This window comes from Zeus faber, assembly GCF_960531495.2.
Source record: "Zeus faber genome assembly, chromosome: 7".
In the NCBI taxonomy this organism is placed as follows: Eukaryota; Metazoa; Chordata; class Actinopteri; order Zeiformes; family Zeidae; genus Zeus; species Zeus faber.
Genome location: NC_137203.1, coordinates 9,097,889 through 9,110,926, shown reverse-complemented (window position 1 = coordinate 9,110,926; position 13,038 = coordinate 9,097,889). Strand labels below are relative to the sequence as shown.

The 13,038-nt window shown below is 48.4% G+C and overlaps 1 protein-coding gene across 5 annotated transcripts in view; it reads right to left on the bottom strand.

Annotated features, from left to right (window-relative positions):
* slc20a2 (solute carrier family 20 member 2) overlaps positions 1 to 13,038 on the bottom strand; it is a 45,535-nt gene that overhangs the window by 15,070 nt on the left and 17,427 nt on the right. For 3 of the 5 annotated variants that reach the window (XM_080003986.1, XM_080003987.1, XM_080003990.1), the window contains exons 2-8: positions 7,599 to 8,170; positions 6,560 to 6,700; positions 5,945 to 6,030; positions 4,780 to 4,876; positions 4,231 to 4,350; positions 1,805 to 2,038; positions 977 to 1,613 (exon numbers count right to left, since the gene is read on the bottom strand). In XM_080003986.1, the coding sequence (XP_079860112.1) occupies positions 977 to 1,613; positions 1,805 to 2,038; positions 4,231 to 4,350; positions 4,780 to 4,876; positions 5,945 to 6,030; positions 6,560 to 6,700; positions 7,599 to 7,887 (1,604 nt within the window). In that variant the 5' untranslated portion in view covers positions 7,888 to 8,170. Of the gene's footprint in view, positions 1 to 976; positions 1,614 to 1,804; positions 2,039 to 4,230; positions 4,351 to 4,779; positions 4,877 to 5,944; positions 6,031 to 6,559; positions 6,701 to 7,598; positions 8,171 to 11,330; positions 11,548 to 13,038 lie in introns of those variants that run through there. The other 2 variants (XM_080003989.1, XM_080003988.1) reach the window with 2 other exon arrangements.

The window sequence follows — 13,038 nt, the reverse complement described above, 5'->3', positions numbered from 1 at the left end:
CCCACACAGTCAGAGGAAGTGAGTGTGCGTCCCGCTCACAGCTGAGTTATAAAAACCCCAGCGCACCAGGGAGCGTCTCTCCCGCCGGGCTGGAGAGAGCGCTGTCAGCCCGAGAGTCAATCACAGCGGACGGCAGCGGAGCAAGGTAATTACAGTCGGGGACGCAAGCAACTCGCTTTTTCGGCGAGTGTTGCTTTTTTTTGGGTGACTTAACTGTGTGACTTGGTGATCTGGTGGAGAGCTACTTTCAAATGGAGAGATGCAAATTTGAATTTTCCATCGTTAGCAATGAGGGTATGAACACCACCGTTGGGGTTCTTATAGTCTGTGTGTGAGCATATACACGTTGGTGTGAGAGAGAGACAGAGCTGAGTGTGACCAGGTGAGTGTGCGCAGAGGTGTTGGTGTCATCACAGCTCTGACTTGTGTTTCTTCCCCTCTGAAGATTCAAATCCTTTTAAGTACCAGATAAAACTATCTAAAAAAGATAGACTACAAAGAATTCTGTTTGTTCTCACTGTAATAATGCTTTTAAACATTATTTTATGTTACATTTTGTATAACTGCATAGTATCTTAATTACTCAAAAGACAAGGTGGGTAAAAACGGCAACCATATTTTCAGTTTCGGCAACCAAAAGCCGATGCACGGTTAGCAGCCACTTTTGAAAGTGAGTGTTGAGCCCTGCCTAAATTTTTTTCCTGCTCCCGCTGACAGTGATGGTATAAGTTAACAGGTAAGTTACATAACTTTGCTGTGATAAATATTTGTTAATTCCATTTGAAAAGGTGGAACCACCATTTTAAAGCAATGGAAAATGTGAGCCATCATCAGGGAAACCGTCGCGGTAATGTAAAATGTGTGCGCTGACTAAGTAAACAGGCTAAAGCTCAATTTGACACCACAGCGAGGTCCTTTAACGCCGACCTCCTAATAACTCTGCACTCTCGGCGGCCTCGCCAGCAGGGAGCAGCACCTGACATCGTTGCCTCCGTGGGCGAAGGAGCCGAAGCAGGCGGTGAGGATCTGCAGGAAGTGGAAGAGCAGGAAGACCTCGGGCTTGTCCTTCTCCTCGCGGTCGTCCTCGGCCAGGTCGTCCAGGGGTCCCGGCGGCGGCGCCTCGCCCTCCTCCGCCCCCTCCAGCTCGGTGGCCAGCTTCATCTCCACGCCGCCCTCCTCCGCCTCGATCTCCGCTTCCGCGACGGCGTTGCAGTAGGAGGAGTAGCTGTCGTAGCGCACGCGCTTCTTGGAGTAGGACACGCTGTTGCTCCGCCCGCTGGCGCCCTCGCCCACCAGCTTCTCGTTGTCCTCCCGGGACTCGGAGCGCAGGACGGGCTGCACCGGCATACCGCAGATGGCGGCCGTGTAGCAGGTGTAGCTGTTGTTGCGGCGCAGCAGGCGGTAGTTGTTGTCGGCGGGCCCGGCGCCGGAGCGGTCGCCGGAGTCGTCCAGGCGACCCAGGTGGATCTTGTGCAGCAGGTCCTTGTACAGGCCAGAGTCCTTGTGCACCGTGTGGTACACCTGGCCGTCGCTTCGCATGTGGCCGTCGAAGCTGAAGCTGCCGTTGGAGATGGGCGACTTGAGGCAGCCGTTGGTCATGGAGTGGGTCCGGCCTGGAGAAGGACGGAGGAATACGGAAATGAAGAATACGTCGAATATTGACAGGGGATTTTACTTGTTCCAATACAATGTCCATATATGATACACTTACACTGTGTGGCCAGCAGAGCACTACTAGCGGCAAGTATCTCAAGATAAGACCTACTGCTGTGGTTTATTTAAGAAGTGCACAGTGGTCTTGTACCGTAGACCCTACTGTTGGGCAGGATGGTGCCGCCGTTGGCCAGACTGTTGAGCTCCGCCGACGAGTCCCGGGTCCCTCTCTCGCCGCTCCCCCCGGTGAGAGGCAGCACCGCATCATCGGGGCCCTTGGCCCCCGGCAGCTCCTTGAACACCGGGCTCTCCTCCTCCTCCTCCGGGATCTTGTCCAGGCTCTCGTCCGAGATCCTGGACAGGGCCTGCTCCTTCTTCAGGCGGCCTGGAGGAACAGGTGGGAGGTTAAGCTGATGTCCAACTAGGGATGATAGATGAATATGATATCGATATCTTGATAGGAGACGAGATATCATCTGGGATTTTGGTAATATCAAAGCAGCAATTAGTCATCCCCAAAATGCTGTCAAATTTTCGATATCAAGGTATTTGTCTGAAATTTGATTTGATCTCGCCCGGACCTATGTTGAACTTGTAAACGCTCTCCTCATAATGTGCTACTGGCGTTTATCTGCGGTCCCACTAACAATCCGAGCGAGTCCTCCTTGATCACCAACATTACAAGCAACTGGAAGCAGTGGTCAGTGACCCTACCAGATCCTTCTAGTGTTAATGAATATATATAATATATATATATATATATATATATATATATATATATATATATATATATATATATATATATAATATATTTAATTAATCATCATAGTCAGGAATAAATGGACAGCTAATTACACATCAAGCTGTAAAGGAGGTCTAAACATGCTGGACAACATTTTTATGGAACGCAGCACTGCAACTGATGGCGTAGATTTAGGTAATACACAAGGAAGAAACATCCCTGTGGAAACATTTCGTAAGCAGCCCCAAAGGGAACATCAGACACCGCCTGACTTAAGTAAACTAATTCCAGCATTCCGACCGTCCGCAGATGATAATATAACTTCACCTGCAAGCCACAGCCAATAGCGCGGGTCGTGACTCGCTGATCCCTGATTACAGTGATTATTCGCTGATTACATTTCACTGCATATATGTATGGAAGTATGTATATGTATGTGACAAATAAAAATCTTGAATCTTGAATCTTGAATCTTGAGCTGCAGGTCAACCTCACTTCGGTCCCCCGAGTCTTACACCGGACTCCAGCAAAAACACAGTACAGAAGGTGCACGTGATCGTGGAAAAAACACCTGAATGACTTTTAAAAATGACCTTTTTTGACCTGGCTTGATGCAACGGCTCGCGAGAATCTGCAAGTAGTAGTAAACCCACTGAGGTTTGACTAAACGTAAATCTCAAGGTTCACACCCTGACTAAAGTCACATCATTTCCGCACACAGTTGTAGTTCCAGTTTTCCTGGACCTAATGAGCTGTTTTTCAATACATGCTGTCGTCCAATGTTTATGTTTTTGTGTAAATGTTGTTTGGTTCTGTGTTTAATTGTCTCACCCGTGGTGATTCTCCCCCTCTTGGAGTAGTGATCAGCTGTTTATAGACCCAAACGTGATAATTAGTAAATTAATTCTCCAAAGAGGGGGGTTTGTGGTGGTCCTCTATAACCGAAAAGTGTGCTCTCGTCATCCTACAGGTCGTCCACAGGACAGAGTTATCGCAGCTGTTTGTGATGATTCAAGAATGAATAAAGGGTTGCATTGCAGGTTGAGAAGTTGAACTCCACTTGCAGACAGACTAACTCTGTCCTGGATGCAATGGCATACAAATTACTCTTTGTTGTATACCCAGCATGCTGACAGCACAGGTTAATAACAAACAAACCAAAAAAAAAAAACCCTTCATTTTCACCGGTTTCCTTTTCATATTTTTAAGATGGCCTCAGTTATTCCGTTATCTGAGCAAAGTGTTTTTACGTTTGTCAGCGTCGCAGTAAAAAAATTCTGCTTTCCGTCAATGTTTTCTGGAACCGGTTTCATGCGATGACGCCGTGTCTGCGTCTCGTCTCTCCGGCTATTATGTACCGAGTTGTGTGCCACGGGCTAATTTTTGCCCCCATTCGGCGACAAGAAAGTGTGCTACCTGGGACTTGCTCTGAAAGCTTTTCGCCCCGCAGGCTACAACCCGCAGCACGGCGAGACAGACGACTCCGCGGCCCGAAAAATGTTGGGATCTCAGCAGAGATTTAAAAGCTAGGCCTCTAGGAGAGTGGTTTTTTTTTTCTGTTTGTTTGTTTGTTTTCTCGGAGGATTCAGAGCCTTGGCAGCGGCCGAGGGAGCGGACACTCCACTGGCAGCCGGTGTTTGGCGCCGGCGGAGAGTGTGCACAGACAGGTTTAGTGCCTGAGGGAATCCCTGTTGTCAGGCCAGGATCCGGGAGCCGCGATCTTTTCAGATGGCGTGAGAACGAACGGCCGCGCCTGCGCACACCCACTCGCTGGGGAAAAAAAAAACCTCGGCGCGCGAGCGCACACACAACGAGCCCTCCCCCCTCATACGTACTCGCAATCTTCCTCCTCATCCAGGGACAGACGAATATCCACACCAGAGCAGCGCAGACCAGCGCTCCAGCCAGCGTGATGAGAAAAATGGCCCAGACCGGCAACATTCCCAGGCCCAACACTGGAGCAAAAACACACACGATAACAGCAGTTAGAGTGTTACATATGTTCCATTTCTCATATTTCATTATTAGGGAGCCAGAACCAGTGATATTATACGTTTATTTGTATAAATGTTCGTAGTTCACATTGAGGCCGAGAGGCAACCGATACATTCTAAATAATTCTAAATATTTTGTACTTATACTCCACATCACATATTACGAAAACCGTTTCATGTGAATTTTAGCATTGCAAACTTTATATCATATCATAGAGCATAGAGATTGACTATAGAAATTCTGATACATTTAAACGCAATAAACTTCAGGTTCATGTAAAAAAAAAAAAATTAATGGATAAATCAAATATCAATATATCAGGAGCGACCTTGTATGCATGTCAAGTTGAGGCGGTTTGCCTCAAGGTCTAGTGAGCGTCTGCATCTTACGTGGAGCTCCAGTGTACATGATGGAGAAGGTGTTGATCCCTATGGTGGTGCCGTAGAAGAGGGGCAGCGCTCGCAGGCCGTTGGGGACGCAGTCCTCCTGTTGACGGAGCGAGCGAGCGAACACACACACACACACACACACACACACACACACACACGTTAAAGACCTCTGGAGCGCGCCTTAATAGATATCATCAAAAAAATCACGTGCCCACGTTTCATGAACAATGTCTGCTTTGTGTCTGGTGTGGCTGCATTAAAACAAACACAGCGGCAGGTCTAGCGAATGAACAAAGATCAGATGGTTTCAACTGGAAGGCCTGTCTGCTTTGCGTCTGTTCTATGACTTATATAGGAACGATTTTTAGGGCCAAAAATATATATATATAAAAACAAATGCTTAAACGCTGGGGAGGCATTGTCGTTTTATAGGACTATGTATACAAGAGAGGAGTACCATACGTTTATAATTATGTTTAATGGCTCAATTGAGGATGGATAACAGTGTGCCAAGAGAGGCCTCACATCTCGAAAATCAAAAAAGAGTAAGAATTTGCCTTCGCAAAACTTTGTGAAATATTCATGCTGGGAGACAGGGCTGGAGTGAGTGATCCGACCCTGCCCTGAATTTGACCCAGACATACAGTCGTTTCATGTGAGTCACGACTACATAATCCCAAAACGGTGACCTCAAGATGATCTGCAACTCTTTGCTCTCCCTGGTCCGTCGGGCGAATGGCTGTGACATAACCGCGGATCTGCTGCTCTTGCCAAATCAAATGGGAGTTCTATCTGCGCGACTAAAATCTTCGGATAAGTCCACGTCTGTGTATGCAGGGGCACATGCATCCCTCAACTCTAGAATCTGAGCTGAATAGTCTACTCCTCGCTGCAAATGGACACCGACGGGAACCTATGACTCTGTGGGAACGGCCAAAAAAAGTCCCCAGAGTTGTGGACCGCATCTCATCGCAAAAACACAAAATGACGCATTAAATTAGCCGCCGAAAAATAATAATTTATTATTACTACTCACAAGTGGAGCTTATTCCAATTCAATTCCAAATTTTCACATCATTTAAAAAAATTTTTTTAAATGTGTTATTGCAAAAAGTCTACAATACTGGATTTGTTTAAAAAAATAATAATAATCAACAAGCATCACCTTGTTTAGGATGAGCTGTCTGATGAGGAGGAAGAGGAGTCCGGACATGAGTCCAGAGAGTAAGGGGGAGATGAACCACGAGGACACTGCAGCAGGAGACAGAGCAGCTGAGAAAAACAGCAGCACGGCAAACAGACTGCATCCATTCAGGCATCAACAGCCGCTCACACAGTTAAAGTGCAACACTCGCACTCTCGAACGCAGCCACCCGCTATAGGTGGCCTGTATCTACAGATGCTTAGATGACATCAAGCGATAATCGTATTATTCGAGGGTAAGGTTAAGTAACGGCAGTAACCCGATTCCAATTTTAAACCAATGGAATTTTATGAAGTTGTAAGGCCGTTTTACCTTCGCTTGGCCCTCATATGCACCCTACCAACGATCGTTTCTCAAAATGATGTGTGAAAAAAGATTACAGAAGCGCCCGATAGCCATCTCCAAATTATTGTCACATCAGCCACAGCGAGGTACTCGGCGAAAGAAATACTGTTTTGTTTTGTTTTCACCAATATTGCCCAGTTAAATAACCACTGTACTGTACAGCACTATAGAATTAAGAAAATAAACGACTGGACTCAAGGATAGAGGTTGTGTGGCACCCCGAGTTATTACCGATGTAAACGAGCTGCATCCACTGTACGCCCTTTGTGCCTATGGCTACCATGGAGAAGCCGATGGTGGAGCCAACAATGCAGTGGGTTCCAGAGATGGGGAGCTTGAGGAAGGAAGCGATGAGCTGCCAGACCGCAGAGCCTGTGGATAAAACAGAGGCATTCATCTCAAGCCCTGACGACCCAGGGATCGAGGTGTCAGAAGATGACGGAACTGTGAAGGCAAGCCCTGCATTTTGTCAATGTGTGTTCATATCGAACCACCCAATGAGGTTGTTTAATATAAACACTGACAAAATGGTAAAAAAAATAATTAAATAAAATGCTTCAAAGCTCATGTAATTGGTTCCAAGGCCAAAGAATTAGAGCAGAGCCCTGTGTCTGAAATCTTCCTGAAGGTTGATTTTTTATTTTGTTTACTTTTATTAGCTTTAAAGGTCTTATTACCGTATTTCCTCAAATAGTGACTTTATTTCCCTAAACTGCAGAGGGTACTAGGCCTCTATTGGTAGCAGGCTTATATTAGAGGCAGGCTTTTAAATCGAATTCACTAATAAACCTCTTGAATTTTGAATCTGTTTCATAAGTATATTTGATCATATTTTGGTATGAATTTTAAATCAAACTTCCGTCTGGGTGCCATGCCATGCAAACACATGTATGGTGAAAAAATGTATGTATGGTGTTCTTTTTTTTTTTTTTTTTTTAAATAGAGGCTTCACACACACACACACACACACACACACACACACACACACACAATATCATCTATATATATATCCAGAATGATTCATGCAAACCAGTCTATATTTACTGGGTCATGGGTCTCAATGTGGGGTCCTTCAAGAGGTTCCAGGAGGTCAACAGCAAAATGATTAATAGTAAAACTTCCCCATTACACACATTATACACAATGTACAATGATGAATATAATGCAAATTCTCCTCTCAAAACAATTTCTCTAGGGGTTTAGCCAAAGTGCAGATATAAAAAAAAGGTGGAATTTAAGAAAGTGTGGGACGGGACAAAGCCCAACTCACCGGCCATGGCGCTGACCTCACCCGCCATGAGCACGGGCACCGTCTCGTTGTACAGGTTGACGTCTATGATCCCCTTCCGTATCGTCTCCCCTACCTTGGCCCCCAGGAGCATGGAGCCTAGCGTCTCGAAGATGGACGCCAGGATGCAGGCCTGCTTCAACGTGACCACGCCGGAGCCCACCGCCGTGCCGAACGAGTTGGCCACGTCGTTGGCCCCCACCGAAAACGCCAGGATGAAGGCGATGATGAAGCCGAGGATCACCATCCATAGAAACGGCTCGAGATCCATCTTGATATGTTGCTGCAGGAATTCCAATATGGAGAGGAAAATGGGGGGAGCAAAAAAGGCTAATGTAGTCTAAATTGAGGTGGTGTGTGCGTACTGCGGAGGACTTATATTTCTAAGATCACTCCTTTTGTTCGTCCCCCTGCTTGTGAAGAGCCGTAGGGGAGAAGCACTGGCGCTAACTTAGCGTTTGGAGTTCAGTCCAGGGTTTGGAGACGAGCGATGTTGGGCGCAGGGAACATTCCATAGCTTATTGCCTCGACAGTTTGTCTTCACCCTCCTTCACCTGCCGGGGACACAAGACACGGGGGTTAGCATCACGACCAACGACCAACACGTTTCCTGCGCGCCTGGCAACAAGGAACTTATGCAGTTCGAACTTAAAAGGTGTGTTTTTAAAGACAGTCGAGGCAGACAGGGGGGGAGAGAAGGAGGCCACATGAGGACCGCGAGACAGCACACACCCCCCCCAGCAGGATCCAGAGGATGATGAGGCAGAGCTGGCTTTGAAGAGCCGGAGGAAGAGCAATCCAGAGAGAAGGCTACGGACCGCAGCCATAGCCACAATAGGAAATCATAGTCCGCACTTCAGAGAGATCAGATCGGGCCTTTCAGGAGGCTTACTGTCAGTACCGCGGCTATAAAAAGACCACTGCACCCAGAGAGTGCCTGCGAGCAATGCATCCAACATTGGAGTAGACTATTAACACCTCAACACACACACACACACACACACACACACACACACACACACACACACACACACACACACACACACACACACACACACACACACACACACACACACACACACACACACACACACACACACACACACACACACACAATGAGGGGGCAGGTGATGTCGCCATAAGACCCAATCCCGTTTCACAGGTTTTGCGAGACGTTGATAGCATCTGACTGATCTGTAATTCCGCCAACTTTGTAGACACCAACCCCCCCAACAGCTATTGTTCTGTCTGACATTGTGATGCTAATACCTGCTCACCGGGGTGGGGGGGGGGCTTCAAAATATACGTTTAAAAAAAAAAAAAAAAAAAAAAAAAAAAAACACCGGCGAATGGGTCTCCAAACAATGTTGACAGTATGCTTCTCGTAAAGGAAATTCACGAGGATGCAGTGGCAAAATGAACCAGCAAAGCTGAATTCTGTCGTCCAATTGATCAACCCGCCATGTAATAGTCAATGGCAGACAGCTGAGGACAGCGAACTATGGGAGGCGGAAAAAAAAAAAAAAAAAAAAGGTGGCGAATAGTCGGCGCAATGTGTTTGCACACACCTTGACAAAAACTCACGGCGTGTGCAAATGTGTTGGATTGGATTTGTTCTGCACCAAGGGCCACAAAGCAGTGCAGGGGGCACCTCCAAACTCCCTTTGAAACGTTGCGTCTCATCGTTCAACCACGTGTGGTCGACAAGTTTTTTTGTTTGTTTGTTTTTTTTTGCTGGGAAAGGTTCCGTTTCACCTTGCGTATGCTGGTGCCTTAATACTCCCAATGATCTCAAAGCAGAACATTAAGCAGTGTTGAAGAATCATGTGATTAGATGTTAAGTCTTATTAATCCGGATTTTTTTTTTTAACAAAATAGAGCACAAACTCATTGGCCTCAAAGGAGTCCCCCCCACGTTATTTCTAGGGCCTAGGATTGCTCAGGAATAAGCGGGGGATTTGACTTAGTCGGCACTGCGGCGGGAACAACAGAAGTACGGTGAACTTCGATATCGCCAACGGCGGTGGCGACGCGCCGAAAACTGCTCACGCCGCCGCGCCGCCCCCGCGAAAAGGTGTCCATTACGATAAGCGCCAAAATCGCCGCCGGGGCGAGAAGCGGGGGGGCTCTCCTCGATGGTTCGCGGGGGCCGCTCTGTGGGACCGTGCAGAATGTGCGTACCCGTTTTTATGCATCCGTTGCACAGCCGGCGACAAAAACAGTGAAGAGAACAATATGCAAACACCCCACCCCCCTTCTAAAGCCCCGGAAAGTTCCGCGCGGTTTATGTCACAACAATCAGCAGTAATAACATTCCTGTCCCTCGGATCAGTGTACAGCGTCGGGATGATGACCGGCAACCACAACAGACGTTGTAAAACATACGCCCGGCCTATTCTACCTTTTTCTTGCTTTGCGGGTTATCCAAGTTAATACATACCCAGTTAAGGGCTACACATCCCCGCCCCCCTATAAGCCTATTGTTTATGAGGGTGGTATTAAATGTAAACAGCTTGGAGGCCAGACTAAAACATTCTCTCCGCATTAACCGACCGTGCGCTCACCGGCACGTGAGCTCGGGCCCCATTCTTTTTCCTAAACCTCTCCGGGCCGGCCCCAGCTCCCTCCCTGCCACGGCGCGGGATCCATCTGGAACAGTCGAGGTCACGTCGTCCCGACCCCCCCCCCCCCCCCCCCCCAACCCGGTGCGGTGAGCCTTTTGCCAACCACAACACGGGGGCGACGACTTGACGTCCGCCGCGGACGTCGGGGCGGCCACGGGGACGGGGAGACAGCGCCTCCCTCCCCGTCTTCTCCTTCCGTGATCTTTGGCGAAACACGTTTCATGTCGGTGAGATCTACTCCTTGCGTGATCGTTAACACATCTCATGAGGAATCCCTCGTCCGATGCATGTTTACCACCCCCCCCTGAGCACCTTGATTATCTGCTTTCATGACCAACAGAGGCCCCTAGATGCCTCTAAGGCACAACAGGCACGGTATATCAATCATTATGTTTTCAAGTCCCCAAACAAACTGTCAAGGTCAAGACCGTTCACCAAAAGCATTGGATCAGATCCAAATTTCATCAATTTCGGGGCACCTTTAAAACTTCTCCCATCCGTTCAGTGCAATGGGAGGTATTTTTTATTTATTTTTTTGGCGTTGGGACATCACACGCCACACGCCGACTGAAGAAATGTCAACACCTCATGGCTAACAAAATACCTCGGATCATTTCCCCCTCTCGAAATTGCCGACCACACTTCCTTCATAAAAAGCACGTTAATCCGTGTGAAATGGCACTGCACCACTTGTTAGATGGCGCAAACTGCCGTGTCACGAGCGACAGTCTGCGTCGACATTCGGCTCCACACACACACAGACACACAGACACACAGACACACACACACACACACCCCCTCCAAAACTTTCCACTCCCCCCTCCCAGTCATTCCCATGTCGATTCTCTCAAGATTCCTTCATTCCCCACCCACCGCCGATCTCCAGGCACACACCGCTGCGGCCGGGACATACGCATGCAGGCGGCGACTGGATGCGGCTGAAGCGCACGCGACCGTGCTCCGGTGTGCGCACACACGTCCGTGCCTCCAAGGACACGGGCTGCACACAACAGCATCCCCCTAAAACAGCTTGCTAACTTGCGGCAGAAAGACAGAAGAGAGAGAGAGCTTGCCAGCGAACTCTACTCACCCCGGTGCCATGCATGCCTCCTCACATCGGTTGGGAGGTGCGAATGGACAGCAAAGGGAGAACAGGCAGGAGAAAACGGGAGGTCTGTGACAAAAAGGGGATAAGACGGACACCGCGATAAAAGGCGGGCGAGCGCGTGAGGGACAGGAAACAAGATGAAGAGGCGGTGGGGGGGTGGGGTGGTGAGAGAGAGAGAAACTGATGGTGACGGAGAGAGACAGCGAGGGAGGAAGGAGCGTGACAGAGGCACAGCGATGGCAGGAGGAATCAGCAGGTTGTGATGGTGTTGCAGGCTAGAACGAGAGAGAGAGAGAGCAAGCGAGAGAGAGCGAGAGAGAGAGAGAGAGAGATGCACAGCTAGCACAGTCTAGACGCATCTGCATCACAGCATGCAGCGGCCAATGAGCAGCGCCGGGGAGGCCAGGGTGGAATGTTAATTGGCTGTCTGTAGGAAAGTGAGGGTGGACAGATGAAGCACACGCAGCCAATGGCTGCCGGGGAAAATGGCCAAGGAGGTAGAAAAAGATGAAAAAGACGTATCACTGTGTGTGTGTGTGTGTGTGTGTGTGTGTGTGTGTGTGTGTGTGTGTGTGTGTGTGTGTGTGTGTGTGTGTGTGTGTGTGTGTGTGTGTGTGTGTGTGTGTGTGTGTGTGTGTGTGTGTGTGTGTGTGTGTGTGTGTGGGGTGTGTGAGGAAAAGGCTGCAGATAACTCAAGGACATTCCAACCAGTTGCTCTGCCGCCACTTCAGCCACAGCACCGCGTCGAAACGCGACAGCTTAGAAATTTGAGAGGTCGGTAAAAGGGCCGTCATTTAGGGACATCGGCCGCCCAGCGATGTGGAGGAATGAGACCTAGTAGTAGTTCTGGATTACATAACCCTCCCCACAAAATCTAGTTACCATGTAGAACCGACTCTGACAGCACGTGGTATGGCCAAATAATGTGACGCAAACAATGTGCCACAGTTTGGCCGCCGTCCATTCACCAATCATCTCTCTATTGCGTCACCCCGGGCCACCTGGGTTTCTCGGGCTCTCGCCGTCACAACTGCCCCTTTCAAAGTGATTGTCAACAGTATCCCTTTATGCTGCTCGGTTTGAGTAGACAGAGAGAGACGGCGGCTCTCCCAACAGCACAACAAGAAAGCGTCCTCTCTGTGTTGCTGCGAGGCACTCTGCCACACAACGGACACCAGTCTGAATCTGAGCGGGGCGCTGAACGCCACTGACGACAAGCGCTCGCGATTCCGCCGGATGAGGAGAAAGTAAAGCTGGGGTTGGGCGGGTTATTGAGTTAATCATTATCGGGTGTTGATCTGATATCATGTTGGCTGTAAAGTAATGTCATTTTCCCAACTTGGTAGACGGTTCCAATCACCACCTCTACCCGCTTGGTCATAATGTCGTAAGGCTTTCGTTAAAACAGCGATTTTGTCAATATTGCCCCACCCTGCTAGGATATTTTATCCTAAAATCAAGATTGGGTCAGAATTTAACTCCCCCCCCCATTTTCTTTCCTATCATCAGCATTTTTAAAAAATATTGTAAATTTGACAGGGACTTTTAAATTCTTACACCTCACATGAACTGTCCAAATGATCAGTTGACCTTTCTTTTATATTTTGATTTTCTCAGTTTAGCACAATCTTCAGGTACTCTCTTCGGGTACTTATCCGAGCTCCCACACACTGAAAACACTCTCACTCAG